Source organism: Myxine glutinosa, chromosome 12, assembly GCF_964187855.1.
Source record: "Myxine glutinosa chromosome 12, kmMyxGlut1.1, whole genome shotgun sequence".
Classification (NCBI taxonomy): Eukaryota; Metazoa; Chordata; class Myxini; order Myxiniformes; family Myxinidae; genus Myxine; species Myxine glutinosa.
This window is the reverse complement of record NC_136272.1, coordinates 59,570,378-59,589,729: the sequence shown is the minus strand read 5'-3', so window position 1 is coordinate 59,589,729 and position 19,352 is coordinate 59,570,378. Positions and strand designations below refer to the sequence as shown.

General features: G+C 51.0%; 1 protein-coding gene across 1 annotated transcript in view; it reads left to right on the top strand.

Moving 5' to 3' along the window:
* Nucleotides 1-19,352, top strand: part of LOC137437443 (glutamate receptor-interacting protein 2-like) — a 283,933-nt gene that overhangs the window by 67,862 nt on the left and 196,719 nt on the right. Inside the window, exons 6-9 of the mRNA XM_068131766.2 lie at nt 3,926-4,012; nt 14,165-14,240; nt 14,764-14,909; nt 15,025-15,172. Of these exons, the coding sequence (XP_067987867.2) occupies nt 3,926-4,012; nt 14,165-14,240; nt 14,764-14,909; nt 15,025-15,172 (457 nt within the window). The remainder of the gene's footprint in view (nt 1-3,925; nt 4,013-14,164; nt 14,241-14,763; nt 14,910-15,024; nt 15,173-19,352) is intronic.

Below are 19,352 nucleotides of genomic sequence, written 5' to 3'. Positions count from 1 at the left end.
CAAAGTCATGGATTCCATCATTGCTTCGGATATCAAATCCTTCCTCTTCTCCAATGGCTTGATCTCCGATCATCAATTTGGATTCAGACCATGTCATTCTACTCTGGACATGTTGCTTCTGCTGTCTCAACAATGGATGGAGGTCATCAATGCCAAACAGGAAATCAGAGCTGTCTCCCTTGACATATAATGTGCCTTCGATACTGTCTGGCACCCAGCTCTGCTCACCAAACTCTCCTCCTATGGTATTCATGGAAATCTCCACTCATGTCTTGCGGACTTCCTCTCGGGTCGTAGTCAACGTGTCGCCCTGAATGGATTTCTCTCATCTTCCCTTCCTGTTCTGGCTGGAGTTCCCCAAGGTAGTGTTCTGGGCCCTGTGCTATTTCTGGTCTTCATCAATGATCTCTCCGACTATCTGGAAAATCCTCTCTATCTCTTTGCTGATGACTGCACTCTCTGCTGCTCCATTCCTCATCCCTCAGATCGGCAGTCTGCAGCCTCCTCACTCTCCGCAGACCTGGACAAAATCACAGACTGGTCAAACAAGTGGAACATGTCTTTCAATCCTGACAAATCTCACACTCTTACTATGTCTCTCCGAAAAGACCGACTGGACAACCCACCCATGGACTTTCTCAACAATCCTCTCCAAGAAGTTCTGTCGCTCAAGTTTTTAGGTCTCACTATCTGCCATGATCTTTCTTGGGAAAACCACATTTCCAAGCTGGCCTCCAAAGCCAGCCACCGACTGGGCATCGTCCATCGTGCGAAGTCCTTCCTTGGCACACCTGAGCTCCTCACCACATGCAACGCTTTCATCCGCAGCTCAATGGAATACTGTTCCCCCCTCTGGGCCGGTGCTCCTGGCTCACACCTAGCTCGGCTTCACGCCGTTGAAACCAAAGCTTTCAGAATCATTGGAATCTCCTGCGATGAAGCTAACTCCGAGGGCCTTTCACTTACTCACCGCAGGCAGGTAGGTGGTCTTTCTGTCTTCTACCGACTCCTCTCCGGCCTTGCTCCCCCAGCTCTCTCTGTGCTCTGTCCCCCCAAATATTCCTGCAGGTTGCACAAGATCTGCCTGCAACCCTCTTATGGTTAAACTGCCAAAGTCTAGGCTCTCTGCTCACCTTCACTCTTTCATTCCCCTTTTCTCCCGCCTCTGGAACAAACTCCCCCACTCCCTTCAATCCCACTCCTCCCTCCAGGTCTTTAAAACAGCTGTTCACCACCATCTCTTATCTTCCCCCATCCAAAACCTTGATCTTTTCTACCCCCGCTAATTCACCCCAGACCCACTTTGAAATACGGACTTCCTTCATGGAAGTCCTTGCAGTGTCCATATGTTTTATACCTCTCCCACCTCCCCCCAAGCCCTCTCTCTCCCACAGTTCTCCCTATGTCCCTGCTCTCAAATGTTGTTTTTGTGTCCTTCCCCCTCTCTCCCCATCTTGTCTACCGCTCCCCTTATTTTGTGTTTTATGTGTCGGTTTGACTTTTTGTGTGATTAATGTTAGCTCTTTCACGAGCCTTGAACTTGTGTACAAGAAAAAAAGAAAGGAAAGACAGACACACACACACACACACACACACACACACACACACACACACACACACACACACACACACACACACACACACACACACACACACACATACTGATGACACAAACACTCAACACAGCCACTTAGCTTGGGGAAAATGCCGTCACTTCCCGGATACTCTGGCTACCACTGACATCATAACAATGGTGCCTTTCTCACCTTTCTCACCACAATCAGCGGGGCATTTCCAAAGGAGGAATGCCAACCAATGGAGATTGTCCGTGCTTTATCCTTTAAAATGCTGAACATCAAACAAGGAAACAGCACGTACCATTTTTAAAGCAGGTGTGCAATGATGCAAACCAGCAGGAGCACGAGAGCATGTGTCCAGCTGCACTCTGAGCAATGATGCAAACCAGCAGGGGGCACTAGAGCAGTGGTCAAGCCGCCATCTGAGCAATGATGCAAACCAGCAGGGGGCACTGGAGCAATGGTCAAGCCGCCCTCTGAGCAATGATGCAAACCAGCAGGGGGCACTAGAGCAGGTGTCCAGCTGCACTCTGAGCAATTATGCAAACCAGCAGGGGGCACTAAAGCAGGTGTTAAGCTGCACTCCCAGCAATGATGCAAACCAGCAGGGGGAACTAGAGCAGGTGTTAAGCTGCACTCCCAGCAATGATGCAAACCAGCAGGGGGCACTAGAGCAGGTGTCCAGCTGCACTCTGAGCAATTATGCAAACCAGCAGGGGGAACGAGAGCAGGTGTCAAGCTGCACTCTGAGCAATTATGCAAACCAGCAGGGGGCACTAGAGCAGGTGTCCAGCTGCACTCTGAGCAATTATGCAAACCAGCAGGGGGAACGAGAGCAGGTGTCAAGCTGCACTCTGAGCAATGATGCAAACCAGCAGGAGCACTAGAGCAGTGGTCAAGCCACCCTCTGAGCAATATTGCAAACCAGCAGGGGGTACTGGAGCAGTGGTTAAGCCGCCCTCTGAGCAATTATGCAAACCAGCAGGGGGCACTAGAGCAGGTGTCCAGCTGCACTTCCAGCAATGATGCAAACCAGCAGGGGGAACTAGAGCAGGTGTCCAGCTGCCCTCTGAGCAATTATGCAAACCAGCAGGGGGAACGAGAGCAGGTGTCAAGCTGCACTCTGAGCAATTATGCAAACCAGCAGGGGGAACTAGAGCAGGTGTCAAGCCGCACTCTGAGCAATTATGCAAACCAGCAGGGGGAACGAGAGCAGGTGTCAAGCTGCACTCTGAGCAATTATGCAAACCAGCAGGGGGCACTAGAGCAGGTGTCCAGCTGCACTCTGAGCAATGATGCAAACCAGCAGGGGGTACTAGAGCAGTTGTCAAGCTGCACTCTGAGCAATTATGCAAACCAGCAGGGGGCACTAGAGCAGGTGTCAAGCTGCACTCTGAGCAATTATGCAAACCAGCAGGGGGCACTAGAGCAGTTGTCAAGCTGCACTCTGAGCAATTATGCAAACCAGCAGGGGGCACTAGAGCAGTTGTCAAGCTGCACTCTGAGCAATTATGCAAACCAGCAGGGGGAACGAGAGCAGGTGTCAAGCTGCACTCTGAGCAATTATGCAAACCAGCAGGGGGCACTAGAGCAGTTGTCAAGCTGCACTCTGAGCAATTATGCAAACCAGCAGGGGGAACGAGAGCAGGTGTCAAGCTGCACTCTGAGCAATTATGCAAACCAGCAGGGGGCACTAGAGCAGTTGTCAAGCTGCACTCTGAGCAATTATGCAAACCAGCAGGGGGCACTAGAGCAGTTGTCAAGCTGCACTCTGAGCAATTATGCAAACCAGCAGGGGGCACTAGAGCAGGTGTCCAGCTGCACTCTGAGCAATTATGCAAACCAGCAGGGGGAACTAGAGCAGGTGTCAAGCCGTCCTCTGAGCAATGATGCAAACCAGCAGGGGGCACTAGAGCAGGTGTCCAGCTGCACTCTGAGCAATTATGCAAACCAGCAGGGGAACTAGAGCAGGTGTCAAGCCGTCCTCTGAGCAATGATGCAAACCAGCAGGGCGAACTCGAGCAAGGATCCAACTGCACTCCTAGCAATGCTGCAAACCAGTAGGGCGAACTCGAGCAAGGATCCAACTGCACTCCTAGCGATGCTACAAACCAGCAGGGGGCACTAGAGCAAGGATCCAACTGCACTCCTAGCAATGCTACAAACCAGCAGTCACGTGCTCCACGTCTCAAACTCAGAATGGTGGAGCTCAGAGGGAAGCATGCTTACAATTGATATGTTCTGTTGCTTCTTCTATGATGATATGAATAAATGGTTAATACGTGATTTCTCGACAAAATTAACAGCACGCTCCCATGACATGAGTGTGCTTCTCCCTTGCCCTATAGCTGTGTGCAACACCTCTGGGTTCATCAGGAAAAGCACCGAAATAACGCTGTACAAGGAATGCAACACCTTTGGATTTGTCATTAGAGGTAAATAATTTTGTGGTTTTCTGGTGTTTGTTTTCAAGGCTTGAACGTCGCTCCGTGAGAGTCGTTAATTTGTCATGATTCAGACTTGAATATGATGCACATCTTTGTTTGTATTTTTGATCGACTGATAATCTGTCATCATATATATTTGAACATGAAGTGGCAGTTTTGTTGAATTGTGATGTTAATTCTTGCTCATATCAGAAATAAACCAAGTGTATCTGACATTTACTCATCCATATAATAAAACTGAACAACAGTCTACGTGTAGTCAGCATCTTTGGTGTGCCACCGGTGGTGGTGGGAGAAGGTGTTACAGGTAGCTGTTTGAGAAGACTTCAATGTTGCACTGCACATGTGGCATGGGAGTCGTGTGATAATGGGGGTTCTGATCTCGCTACCAAATTAAATAATGTCGTTTGATTTCTCACTTCTTCCTCCTCCTCCTCTTCCCTTTACAACCTTCTTCTGACCCCTGCTCTTCACCTCCCTCTTTTTCTTCATCCAACCACAAACACCACAAGTCAATCAGGAGTTTCATATGTTCTCATGAGGTTTCAATGCGGGTCTTCAAATGGATTTGTATAAACGATTTTATCGATTATGATTTGTTTGTTTAAACTTCAACCTGATGATTATGATATTGATGATACCATAAAACTATTCCATCAAACCCAAACAGGTAAAACGGAGAAAAAAACACATCACTTCTCATGCTAGCGACAATACAGATGGCCGAGCTAAACTTCATGATAAAGCGCGATGCTGCGCACGCTAATGCTTACGCAAGGAGCAAGCGGACAACGCGGTTCAGAAAAGAGTCTTTATTCAAAGTACTCAAACTGCAGCACTAAACTGCTCAGGGCTGCGCGCCCCGTGTATATCGTGAGGCCACGCCTCTCCCCCTGGCGTGGCCCATCCCCACTTGGTGTGCGGGGTGATGTCACCACGTCAGTGCTTTCGTGTCCGCCACACGCGCCCCCCCAGAATCCCCGCGCACCTGAAGGGTCAGTTTGCGGGGCAAACGGATGACCCGGCCGAAGCGCCCCCTGGCGACTGGCGGCGTCTGGGATGCAGGGATGCCATCTGGGATGCCTCCGGCTGCAGGACCAGGGGGCGGCGTGGCGGCGTGGCTGGGCCGTGCCAGGGGTCCGCCCGCAGGGGGGCGGCCCCGACGTGGGGGTCGGGCCACTGGCGGTGGATGGTCCACGTCGAGGTGGGCCGGCTTGAGGCGGTCTACAGAAACGCGGTCAGGAGTACCGCCGATGTCCAGGGTGAAGTGCTTCGCCCCGGTCTCCAGCACGCGGAAAGGCCCGTCGTACGGGGGCCGCAGTGGTGTTCGGTGGGCATCGTGGCGGACGAAGACGTACTCCGCCGTGCGAAGCTCCAGGGCGACGTGCGTCGGTGGGTGCCCGTGGCATCCCGTTGGCACCGGGGCGAACCTCTGGGCGGTCTCTTGCAGAGCGGAGCACTGCTGTGCCGCGGACCATGGTGCCGTGGAGTCGGGGAGGAACTCGCCCGGCACCCGCAGCGGTTGCCCGAAGACCAACTCCGCCGCGGATGCGCGCAGGTCCTCCTTGGGCGCCGTCCGGAGGCCCAGCAGGACCCAGGGGAGCCTGTCGACCCAGCCGCCGTCGCGGAGGGTGGCCCGGAGCGCGGCCTTCAATGAGCGGTGAAATCGCTCACACAGGCCGTTAGCCTGGGGGTGGTAGGCCGTGGTTCGGTGCAGCTGGACCCCGAGCCCCTGCGCGACCACCCCCCAGAGCTCCGAGGTGAACTGGGGGCCGTGGTCGGATGAGATGTCTGAGGGGGCGCCGAACCGGGCGACCCAGGTGGCGATGAAAGCCTGCGCGACATCCGCCGCCGTCGTCGACGCCAAGGGCACGGCCTCCGGCCACCGGGTGGTGCGGTCCACCATGGTGAGGACGTGGGTGAAACCCCGCGAGGGGGGCAGAGGTCCCACCAGGTCCACGTGGACGTGGTCAAACCGGCGTTCCGGCACCGTGAACGGGGCCAACGGGGCCAACGGGGCCTGGGTGTGCCGGTGCACCTTGGCACGCTGGCACGCGAGGCACGTCCTGGCCCAGCCGCGGACAGCCTTCCGGAGGCCATGCCAGACGAACTTGTCGGCGATCAACCTTTAGGAGGCCCTCGCGCCCGGGTGGGACAGGCCGTGGATGGCGTCAAACACCTGGCGCTGCCAGCCCGCGGGCACGATGGGGCGAGGATGCCCGAGGGAGACGTCGCACAAGAGGGCCGTGCCCGCACCATCGAACGGCACCTCGGTGACGCGGAGGCCCGTGACGGCGGTCCGCAAGGCCTGGACATCGGGGTCAGCGGCCTGGTCCGCTGCCATCCGGGCATAGTCGATGCCGAGGTGGACTGCATGGGCGACGGCCCGGGAAAGGCAATCCGCCACTGGGTTGTCCTTCCCCGCGACGTGCCAGATGTCCGTCGTGTACTCGGACACGGCCGAGAGGTGACGCTGCTGCCGGGCCGACCACGGCTCGGTGACCTTGCCCATCACGAAGATCAACGGCTTGTGGTCGACGAAGACCGTGAACGCACGGCCCTCGAGCAGATGGCGGAAGTGCCTGACCGCCAAGTGAAGCCCGAGCAACTCGCGGTCGAAGGTACTGTAATGGCGTTCGGGCGGGCGAAGCTGCCGGCTAAAGAATGCCAGCCGTTGCCAAGCTCCACGCACCCATTGCTCGTGCACCGCACCCACCGCGTAGTCCGAGGCGTCGGTGGTGAGGGCGATCGGTGCATCGGGCGCCGGGTGCGCGAGCATGGTGGCGTTAGCCAAGGCGAGCTTCGCGCCCGTGAACGCCGTGTCCATCTGCTCGGTCCAGGTAACGTCGCCTTTGCCCGGCTTACCTCGGAGAGCTTCGTGCAGGGGGCGCAGGAGCTGGGCGATACGGGGCAGGAACCGATGGTAAAAGTTCACCATGCCCAGGAACCCCTGCAGCCCTCTGATCGTGCGGGGGTGCGGAACCCCTTCACCGCCTCCACCTTGGCCGGCAGGGGGACGGCTCCGTGCCTGGTGACACGGTGCCCCAGCAAATCGATTACGGCGGCGCCGAACCGGCACTTTGCGGGGTTCACAATCAGGCCATGCTGGCCCAGGCATTCCAAGAGCATGCGGAGGTGGCGTAGGTGCTCTTCGCGGGACGCGCTGGCGACGAGGATATCGTCCAGGTAGACGTAGACAAAATCCAAGTCGCGCAGGACGCTGTCCATCAGTCGCTGGAACGCCTGAGCCGCATTCTTCAGACCGAAGGGCATCCGCAGGAACTCGAAGAGTCCGAATGGCGTGATGACCGCCGTCTTCGGGACGTCCTCCGGCCTGACGGGGACCTGATGGTAGCCACGTATGAGGTCCACCTTCGAGAAGAAGGACATGCCCGCCAAACGGGCGGAAAAGTCCTGAATGTGGGGGACGGGGTAGCGGTCGGGAGTGGTGGCGTCATTGAGACGGCGTGAGTCCCCGCACGGTCGCCATCCCCCGCCGGCTTCGGCACGATGTGCAGCGGCGACGCCCAAGCGCTCTCTGAGCGCCGAACGATGCCGAGTCGCTCCAGGGTAGCGAACGCCGCTTTTGCCACCGCCAGCTTCGTCGGCTCGAGGCGGCGTGCCCGGGCGTAGACCGGTGGCCCGACGGTGGGGATGTGATGGGCCACCCCGTGCTTGACGGCCCCCGCCGAGAAGGTGGGCCGCATGAGGGCCGGGAAGCCGGCGAGGAGGCGGGTGAATGCGTCTGCTGCCGGAAGCGTACAGATCAACGTGGCCGGAACCGAACCGTTCGGCAAGCCGCTTGGCAAGCCGCTCGTTGAGCTGCTCGACGAGCTGGGCAGCGCACAAGCGAGCGAGCTGAACGTCTCGGCCTGGACAAGACGTCTGCGCTTTACGTCGACCAGGAGCCCATTAGCGCACAGGAAGTCCGCGCCAAGCAGTGCCATGGGCACGTCGGCGGTGACGAACGTCCATCGGAAAACCTGCCCTCCGAACCGCAGAGAGAGGCAGCGTTTTCCGTACGTACGGATGGGTGTCCCGTTCGCGGCAAGCAGCGCGGGGCCCCCGCCCGCGGCGTGCTTGTCTGACGTACTGGCGGGAACGACACTCACCTGCGCTCCCGTGTCGCACAGGTAACGGTGCCCGGAGAAGGTGTCCGTTATGAACAGCAGGCTGCTCGAACTGCTCATCGCCACTATTGAGCGCCGGCCCGGGCGTTTCCCGACCTGTTGAAGGAGCATGGCGGATGACATTGCCGAGCCTCGTGGCCAAACTTGGCGTGGAACCAGCACCAGGTGGTGGAGCTGGAGGAGTGTGGCTGGCTCCGCCAGGCCGGTGGAGTTGGCGGTTTTCGCCGTGGCGGTGGGCGGGGCGTGGCGGCGGTCACGAGGGGCATATCAGCATGCTGCTGATGCTGTGTAAGCTGATGCTGTGGATCAGCAGCATCAGCAGCAACAGCCTCGAGGTCCGTGACGGCTGCACCGACTCTCGCCCGCGTGTCCGAAGCTGCGAAGTACCTGTCCGCCACGGCGGCCAATGCTCGGGGTTCCGTTAGCACGGTCCCGGCCAACGCGAGGCGAACCTGCGCTGGAAGTTGGCGACGGAAAAGCGCCCGGAATAGAGAACCGGGGGCTTCGTCGCCCAACAGTGACAGCATATGGTCCATTCGGACCAACGGGCGCGTGTCGCCGAGCTCGGGGAGATCCAGGAGGCGGTCGGCCCGTGCGTCGTCCGTGAGGCCGAACGTGGCTAGGAGTAGCCTCTTGAGTGCCTCGTACTTGTGGCCGTCCGGTGGGTGGCGAAGGACGGACACAACTCGAGCGGCCGTGCCGGGCCCGAGGGCGGCGACGACATGGCAGTAGCGCGTGTCGTCACCGGTGAGGCGCCGAAGCTGAAATTGGGCTTCGGCTTGAACGAACCAGACTTCGGCCTGGGCCTCCCAAAATTCGGGAAGTTTAATCGCCATTGCCTTGTCGTTTGCCATTGCAATGGCGTCGTGTTCGGAAGGATCGCTACGGCAGATCCAACGTCGAGGTCACCATATAAAGCGCGATGCTGCGCGCGCTAATGCTTACGCAAGGAGCAAGCGGACAACGCGGTTCATAAAAGAGTCTTTATTCAAAGTACTCAAACTGCAGCACTAAACTGCTCAGGGCTGCGCGCCCCGTGTATATCGTGAGGCCACGCCTCTCCCCCTGGCGTGGCCCATCCCCACTTGGTGTGCGGGGTGATGTCACCACGTCAGTGCTTTCGTGTCCGCCACAATGATTCATTATCCTCGTTTCATACTACTCATGGTACAAGTGCTTTACTGACCCCCCTACCAGAAGGAGGGTATTACACCTACCAGATGGAGAGTATTACACCTACCAGATGGAGAGTATTACACCTACCACAAGGAGGGTATTACACCTACCAGATGGAGAGTATTACACCTACCACAAGGAGGGTATTACACGTACCAGATGGAGAGAATTGCACCTACCAGCTGGAGGGTATTACACGTACCAGATGGAGGGTATTGCACCTACCAGCTGGAGAGAATTACACCTACCAGATGGAGGGTATTGCACCTACCAGATGGAGAGAATTACACCTACCAGATGGAGGATATTACACCTACCAGATGGAGAGAATTACACCTACCAGATGGAGAGTATTACACCTACAAGATGGAGAGAATTACACCTACCAGATGGAGGGTATTGCACCTACCAGATGGAGAGAATTACACCTACCAGATGGAGGGTATTGCACCTACCAGATGGAGAGTATTACACCTACCAGATGGAGAGTATTACACCTCCCAGAAGGAGGGTATTAAACCTACCAGATGGAGGATATTACACCTACCAGATGGAGGGTATTGCACCTACCAGATGGAGGGTATTGCACCTACCAGATGGAGAGTATTACACCTACCAGATGGAGAGTATTACACCTCCCAGAAGGAGGGTGTTACACCTACCAGATGGAGGATATTACACCTACCAGATGGAGAGAATTACACCTACCAGATGGAGGGTATTGCACCTACCAGATGGAGAGTATTACACCTCCCAGAAGGAGGGTATTACACCTACCAGATGGATATTACACCTACCAGATGGAGGGTATTGCACCTACCAGATGGAGAGTATTACACCAACCAGATGGAGAGTATTACACCTACCAGATGGAGGGTATTGCACCTACCAGATGGAGAGTATTACACCTACCAGATGGAGAGAATTACACCTATCAGATGGAGGGTATTGCACCTACCAGATGGAGGGTATTGCACCTACCAGATGGAGAGAATTACACCTACCAGATGGAGGGTATTGCACCTACCAGATGGAGAGTATTACACCTACCAGATGGAGAGTATTACACCTCCCAGAAGGAGGGTATTACACCTACCAGATGGAGAGTATTACACCTACCAGATGGAGAGTATTACACCTACCACAAGGAGGGTATTACACCTACCAGATGGAGAGAATTACACCTACCAGATGGAGGGTATTACACCTACCAGATGGAGGGTATTACACCTACCAGATGGAGGGTATTACACCTACCAGATGGAGGGTATTACACCAACCAGACGGAGGGTATTGCACCAACCAGATGGAGGGTATTACACCAACCAGATGGAGGGTATTACACCTACCAGATGGAGGGTATTACACCTACCAGATGGAGAGTATTACACCTACCAGAAGGAGGGTATTACACCTACCAGATGGAGGGTATTACACCTACCAGAAGGAGGGTATTACACCTACCAGAAGGAGGGTATTACACCTACCATAAGGAGGGTATTACACCTACCAGATGGAGGGTATTACGCCTACAAGATGGAGGGTATTACACCTACAAGATGGAGGGTATTACACCTACCAGATGGAGGGTATTACACCTACCAGATGGAGGGTATTACACCTACCAGATAGAGGGTATTACACCGACCAGATGGAGGGTATTACACCGACCAGATGGAGGGTATTACACCTACCAGATGGAGGGTATTACACCTACCAGATGGAGGGTATTACACCGACCAGATGGAGGGTATTACACCTACCAGATGGAGGGTATTACACCTACCAGATGGAGGGAACGGGTGCTTGATGCACGTACCATCCTGGGATTCCCTGCTTCAGTTTCCTGGGAATTCCTGGGATTCATGCATGTTAATGTTTGAATCAATCAAAACAAGGTTAGGATCATTTCCGTGGGACATAATGCAACAAAGTTACACCAAACAAACATGCATCAGGTGTACTTACAGCATGTACTTTATTCAGTAAATAATTCACATAGTCCATGCACCCAATGGTAGGTAAACTGCTAGATAACCATATTATTCAGCGAGCATTGAATGGTGAGCATACGAAAGACACACGACCATTTTCACAGCAACGTGATGACAGGAGAGGCACTTGACCATTTTCACAGCCACATAAGGACACGAGAGGCACATGACCGTTTTCACAGTCACGTGATGACAGGAGAGGCACATGACCATTTTCACATCCACGTGAGGGCACGAGAGGAACATGACCATTTTCACAGCCACGTGAGGAAACATGAGGCACATGACCATTTTCACGGCCAAGGTAGGGCATGAGAGGAACATTACCATTTTCACAACCAAGGGAGGACACGAGAGGCACATGAGCATTTTCACGGACACGAGAGGGACATGACCATTTTCACATCCACGTGAGGGCACGAGAGGGCACGAGGGGCACATGACCATTTTCGCAGCCATGTGAGGGCACGAGAGGCACATGACCATTTTCACATCCACGTGAGGGCACGAGAGGCACATGACCATTTTCACAGCCATGTGAGGGCACGAGAGGCACATGACCATTTTCACAGCCACGTGAGGACACGAGAGGCACATTACCATTTTCGCAGCCATGTGAGGGCACGAGAGGCACATGACCATTTTCACATCCACGTGAGGGCACGTGAGGCACATGACCATTTTCACATCCCTGTGAGGGCACGAGAGGCACATGACCATTTTCACAGCCATGTGAGGACACGAGAGGCACATTACCATTTTCACAGCCACGTGAGGACACGAGAGGCACATTACCATTTTCGCAGCCATGTGAGGGCACGAGAGGGACATGACCATTTTCACATCCCTGTGAGGGCACGAGAGGCACATGACCATTTTCACAGCTACGTGAGGACACAAGAGGCACATGACCATTTTCACAACCAAGGGAGGCCACGAGAGGCACATGAGCATTTTCACGGACACGAGAGGGACATGAGCATTTTCACAGCCACGTAAAGACACGAGAGGCACATGACCATTTTCACAGCCATGTGAGGTCATGAGAGGCACATGACCATTTTCACAGCCACGTGAGGACACGAGATGGACATGACCATTTTCACAGCCACGTGAGGACACGAGACAAACATGACCATTTTCACTGCCACGGGAGGACATGAGAGGAACATGACCATTTTCACAGCCAAGGGAAGACATGAGAGGAACATGACCATTTTCATAGCCACGTGAGGACACAAGATGGACATGACCATTTTCACAGCCACGGGAGGACACGAGAGGAACATGACCATTTTCACAGCCATGTGAGGACACGAGAGGCACATGACCATTTTCACAGCCATGGGAGGACACGAGAGGCACAAGACCATTTTCACAGCCACGTGAGGACACGAGAGGCACATGACCATTTTCACAGCCATGTGAGGACACGAGCGGCACATGACCATTTTCACAGCCACGTGAGGACACAAGAGGCACATGACCATTTTCACAGCCACGTGAGGACACAAGAGGCACATGACCATTTTCACAGCCACGTGAGGAAACAAGAGGCACATGACCATTTTCACAGCCACGTGAGGACACAAGAGGCACATGACCATTTTCACAGCCACGTGAGGCCACGAGAGGCACATGACCATTTTCACAGCCACGTGAGGCCACGAGAGGCACATGACCATTTTCACAGCCATGTGAGGACACGAGAGGCACATGACCATTTTCACAGCCATGTGAGGACACGAGATGGACATTACCATTTTCACAGCCACGTGAGGACACGAGAGGCACATTACCATTTTCACAGCCACGTGAGGACACGAGAGGCACATTACCATTTTCGCAGCCATGTGAGGGCACGAGAGGCACATGACCATTTTCACATCCCTGTGAGGGCACGAGAGGCACATGACCATTTTCACAGCTACGTGAGGACACAAGAGGCACATGACCATTTTCACAACCAAGGGAGGCCACGAGAGGCACATGAGCATTTTCACGGACACGAGAGGGACATGAGCATTTTCACAGCCACGTAAAGACACGAGAGGCACATGACCATTTTCACAGCCATGTGAGGTCATGAGAGGCACATGACCATTTTCACAGCCACGTGAGGACACAAGATGGACATGACCATTTTCACAGCCACGGGAGGACACGAGACAAACATGACCATTTTCACAGCCATGTGAGGACATGAGAGGAACATGACCATTTTCACAGCCAAGGGAAGACATGAGAGGAACATGACCATTTTCACAGCCACGTGAGGACACAAGAGGAACATGACCATTTTCACAGCCACGTGAGGCCACGAGAGGGACATGATCATTTTCACAGCCACATGAGGACACGAGCGGCACAGGAATATGTTCATTCTCGAAGATTGGAGTTTTCTTACAAAAAAAATTATAATTGCAGATTTGTCAAGAGATGAGGCATATTAACAAACGAATGAAACAGATTTGCTCAAATTCTGACTATTTTTAACTCGATCGTATTTCACTCAAAGTTATGAGCGACTGAAGAAGAGGATGTCCATCCAAGACGTCATCACTATAACGCGATCTCCGCAATCATTTCAACCTCAAATGAAATTCAAATTGCAGATTTGTCAATCGGGGAGGCATATTAACAGACGAATGAAACAGATTTGCTCAAATTCTGATTTTTAAAAATCGATCGCATTTCACATAAAGTTTCACATCGCATACACTCCCATGCCAAGTACAGAACAGTAGCTGCGGCGAAGGTATGCGCTCTACCGAGTGCCCGGATTCTAGTTGTTTATGTTACATGTTTTCCGTTGCACATGTCGCCACATTTGTTTGCAGGTGGAGCACATGAGCAGAAGCTCAAGTCGAGGCCCATCGTTGTGTCCCGGATTCGAGCCGGCGGGCCTGCTGACAGGTAAGCACCTGTAATGAAGCAAGGTGCATTCTGGCCTGGATTCTTCAAAATAGTCATTATTCCATGAACTACTTTTGACACAGGTGCTGATCATATATTTGTGGAGCAAGGCGAGAATGCATAATGCAATGGAGAACTTCCTTCCGTCGAACCCTGGGAACTATACATTTAAAGCCTGGGAACTATACATTTAAAGCCTGGGAACTATACATTTAAAGCCTGGGAACTATACATTTAAAGCCTGGGAACTATACATTTAAAGCCTGGGAACTATACATTTAGATGGGAGACTCGACTGCAAATTCAGAAGCTGGACTACATGTTTGGAGTTCACACATTCGAGATCTCTTTTTATTTTAACCTTTCACTGAAATATCCCAACATATTGCAATTTCTGGAACTGAAAGGTTACCTGTTTGCAGCACACACCATCCTGGCAGAATAAAAGCATGAGCATTGCTTCAAAATGATAATGAGGCCTAACATACGTATGTCAAATAAACCTGAGTTATTGGGTGCACAGGGAAGGTAGTTTGCGGTCTGGAGACCGACTACTCGGTGTTGATGGCACGAGTCTCCATGGTGTATCCCACGGGGATGCTCTGGTCATTCTTCAGAAGTGTAGCGTCGAGGCAGGTCTGCAGATAGAGTATGACGTGTCCATCATGGGTGAGAGACAAAAACTGCACAATACGCCCTATGTGTAGCATGCTTTGTTTTGGACATGTGAGTTGTACGTACTCTATACCTGAAACACCAAGCTTTTGTGCTTTACCTTCTGCAGACACCGTCACTAACCCTTGTGGGCCTTTGCTTGTTGAGATAGCAAGAACTGCAGGCACAAATTTGGGCATTACCCTGGCATCCCCCACAGCTTGCCACAAGCCCATCATTGTGATCGACAAGATAAAGAGAGCCAGCATTTCAGACAGGTATTGCAGTCTTTAGACTAAAGGTAAAAACATTTGAGTAAGTTTGGTCATTTATTATGTCGACATTAACATGGAGAATGCATTGTTTATACATGAAATCAATGAAAGTAATGCTTCAATATTCCACATCAACAATACCTCGGGGCCATAAAATGATTCCCAACACTACAGTATTGGAATGTTTTTAGCCCCCACTCCCTTTAGCCACATTGTAGGAATCATTAAACCCCCAGCTCATGACCCCCATGTGCCCCTTCCTCCCATTCACTTATATTTCTTCCCATCTTTTCCTTACTCCCACCAATCCTCACACTTTCTCATAACCAGATTTTGGGAAACCACTAAAAAGTAATGGCAACCACCATAAAGGTCCCTGAGAATAGTTATTTCATAGCAGACCATTATCTTAGCCCCTTCACCTTATTTTGGGTTAGTACGTCTTTCTGTGTCCGGGAAGAAACACCTGTCCTCCACCCATAAGGGATAATTTCCCAGGCAGATGTACAAAGATTGCATCCACAGTTTGATTCAAAGTCTTGAAGAACAGAAGACAGGCCAAAGACCATTGGGATATGTACAAAGCAGGGCCTGAGGAACTTTAGAGGAGCCGGAGGGGGCGGAGTGACGGGCTCTACCAATCGGGAGCCCGGACACCCTCGAACAGCAGCCCCACCCTCGCCAGGGTGGACAAAAAGGCCTGGACATGTGTTTTCTCTCTCTGCCGGGTTCACCTAGCACGTGCCTGCATTATTCTCGCTCCTGGCTTTGGACTCTGTCGGCAGTACACGTGTGCTTCTTTCTTGGTCGGACCCTCTCACAGGACTTAGTACGTGCCTGCATTACTCATTCACATTGGACCTTGCTGGATGCACCGGTGTTTGAATTCACTCTCCGCTTTAGATTCTGTAGGCCTCAGCACGTGCCTGCTTTATCCTCTACACCTTGGAATTTGCTCGATTTGCACGTATTCTTTGCTCTCTGTTGGCTATCGGACTTCCTCTCGGTGCACGTGTGCACGACACTCACTTCCTGCACGAGGCCACGACGTACTATTTACTCTGCACGAGATCACTACGTGCTTACTCTTCGTGTCTCTGGAGCTCGCTCTGCATGATTCCTAACACTTCTCACCTGCTCGTGTTGGGGACTGCCATTGGCCGGCTAGGTGCTCGTTGATGAGGTCGAGACAAAAGTTGTGGCGAGGAGAAGCATCTGGAACATCGTGGTCTTTGTGTTAACAAGTTTCCAACATTCCTTTTCCCCTCCCCCTTTCCCGTGAATGTGTGCTTTGGGGTTTATTCATAGTGATCGTAATAAGGTGTAGAATGAGCTAAGTTTCTGCCTCGTGCCCCTTTTTCTTTCCTATCGATAAGGTTCACTGTAAATATTTGTAAATAAATCAAATCGTTAAACGTTTCCTTTTCTCTCTGTCCGTGAATGTCTTTTCTTCCATTGGTCCGCCATTGCTCGCACCCAGGGTAGTGATCGGCCGTAACAAAATTAGCATCAGCCCGGCGGGTGCCAACGGTTGCTCGGCCGTCTAAATTTCCATCCAGGAACAAAAGAAAGTGGTACACCGCCGGAGGGTACATACAGTACGTTACCCGATTGAAATTGTCAAGTGGTACAGGTAAGCGGTGTGAGACTATTGGACCCTGCTATCGTGCGACTGACCAATTGGCTTTCGTAGTTGCTGGTTCGCAACCGGCCTAGGTATGAAGTTATTCGTGCGTGGCAGCCATAGGTCCGGTAAGTTCGGGAGGGAACGGAGGTTAACCCCCTCGTAGTGGACCTGAACCCCGGGCTGTAACAATATGTAATAAATAGATGATTATTGAGTTCATGGAGTTTTAGGTGGTTTGCGATATGTAGATAGAACATCAAATGTACCTCTAAACTGAACATTGATGAACATTACTAAATCAACCCGGAATGAATCAGCTGTTGTACAGCCTTAGTTTAACCCCAACATTACTAACTCCGGAAGTCTCATTCAACATGGACTATTCCATTGCACTTTATATTTCTTGACCAGATAGTTCTGGAATCCAAAGATATGTGATGTCATAAGCCAACGGGGAGGGTAGGGTGAGAGGGGGGGGGGGGAGGGGGTAAGCCATTCATTTTGCTGCTGGAAATCATGTGATGGAGGTGGCATCCAGATTGTTTTGCAATTTGTTCCTCCATTAAAAAAACACATCCACAATCACCTACCCATCGACCCAATCTGACACAACCCTCCAAATCTACATCCTAAACGCTGGTCCTCCAAACATACATGGCACAGAATCAAGTCTCTTTGGAGAAATGACAGTGACATCTCGTCAGATTGCGCTGCAGTCACCACTCACACTTCAAACACTATTTCCACAGGATTCACAAACAAGGAAACCCCCTCTGCCCACACTGGAACCCTGCTTCACACACCACAGCCCACCTACTCTTAATATACCCTGCATTCATTCAGCACATACAGGACTTTAATATGAGCTACACAAAACATCTCTGGGAGTGACCGCTTGAGATTGCCAGAAATCTTGATAATGCATGCAAAAAAATCTTAAGTCCATCGACTTTGCAACCATTTCACAACGGAACAACAACAACGGCAACGATAATACCATAAATGTTGATGAATCAAGTTGGCCAGCTTTTCCTGTGGAGATCGGTATATTGTTACATGGAACGGAGAGCAGGGATCCATAGCTCGACTGTGGTAAGTGTAGTATGGTTCGTGTGTTTCGAGTTGTTTACATTGCCATGTAACAGGGACCTGTCAGAGTAGGTCCTTTGTCACATGTGATGCTGAGGAGACAGTGTATGTAATTTATAAACAGGGTAGACAGAGTAATATTTTATGTGCAAACACCTCTCATTTGTGGGTGGGGCCAGGTAAATATTTTCCATCTTGGCTTGGGGTGCTATGCTAAAGATGACTAAACAGCTGTTGGAATTAATCAGTGACATAGATATGCATTTGATGATAGAGAAGGCAAAGCGAACATGATAGAGAAGGCAAAATATGCCAAAGCAAACAACAAATATCTTCCTAACTATGATGCTAAAAAAGACAGTTCTTACTTGATGTATTATGATGCTAACAATTTGTATGGATGGGCTATCTTTCAATCTTTACCATATGGAAAATTCAAATGGGTAAAAGAGAAAGATTATGAAAAAGTTTTTGAAAACATAGTTATTTCTTCTCAAAAATAATTCAATAAAGCAGAAGTTGGGTATTATTTTGAGGTTGATTTGTAATATCCAGAAGAACACAACAAGTATAAAGACCTACCCTATGCCCCTGATAAGGAAAGTCCGAGAAAAGAATGGCTCAGCGGTTATCAACAATCATTTCTTACTACAGGCAAACCAACTGAAAAATTACTTACTACGTTATATAATAAAGACAATTATGTTATGTATTAAAGGAACTTGAGACAATATTTATCTATTGGGTTGAGAGTGAAGAAAATTCATAGAATTTAAAAGTTTAGACAAAGTCATTGGTGAAAGACCTATATTGATTTCAAAATGGAAACGACAACAGAAGCAAAAACAGATTTTGAGAAGGACTTTTATAAATGAATGAATAATGCTGTGTTGTGCTGACTATGGAAAATGTAAGAAATTGGCATAACGTAAGACTCGTTACATCTTGGAAACAGGCATCTAAATTCATTAATAAACCAAGCTTTCAAAGAGCGGAGGTGTTTTCTAGAAATGTTTGCGCTATTCATATGAATAAAGAGAGTATTGAAATGGATAAACCCATTTATATAGGAATTTTGTGCAGTAGAATCCGAGAATCGTAATTTCAGTCCCAATGTTAAAACTTCATACAGAGAAACGATCCCTTATATAAAGGGAGGGATGCTTTGTGCCTCCCTTTGATATCAATTCTTGACTTGTCAAAGTTGTTAATGTAAGACTACTTCTATAACTACCTAAAGAAGAAATATGATGATGGATTTAATCTATTTTATATATATATATATACAGAAAGTTTTATTTTGAAAATCAATATGGGGGATGTTTATGAAGATATGACACAATATGCCAATAGTTATGACACAAGCAATTGCAAACCGAGTAGTCGTCTGTTCTCCACAAAAAATAAAGAGGTTATTGGAAAGTTTAAAGATGAGTTGGGGGGTTCAATTATGAGTTACTGTAGGAT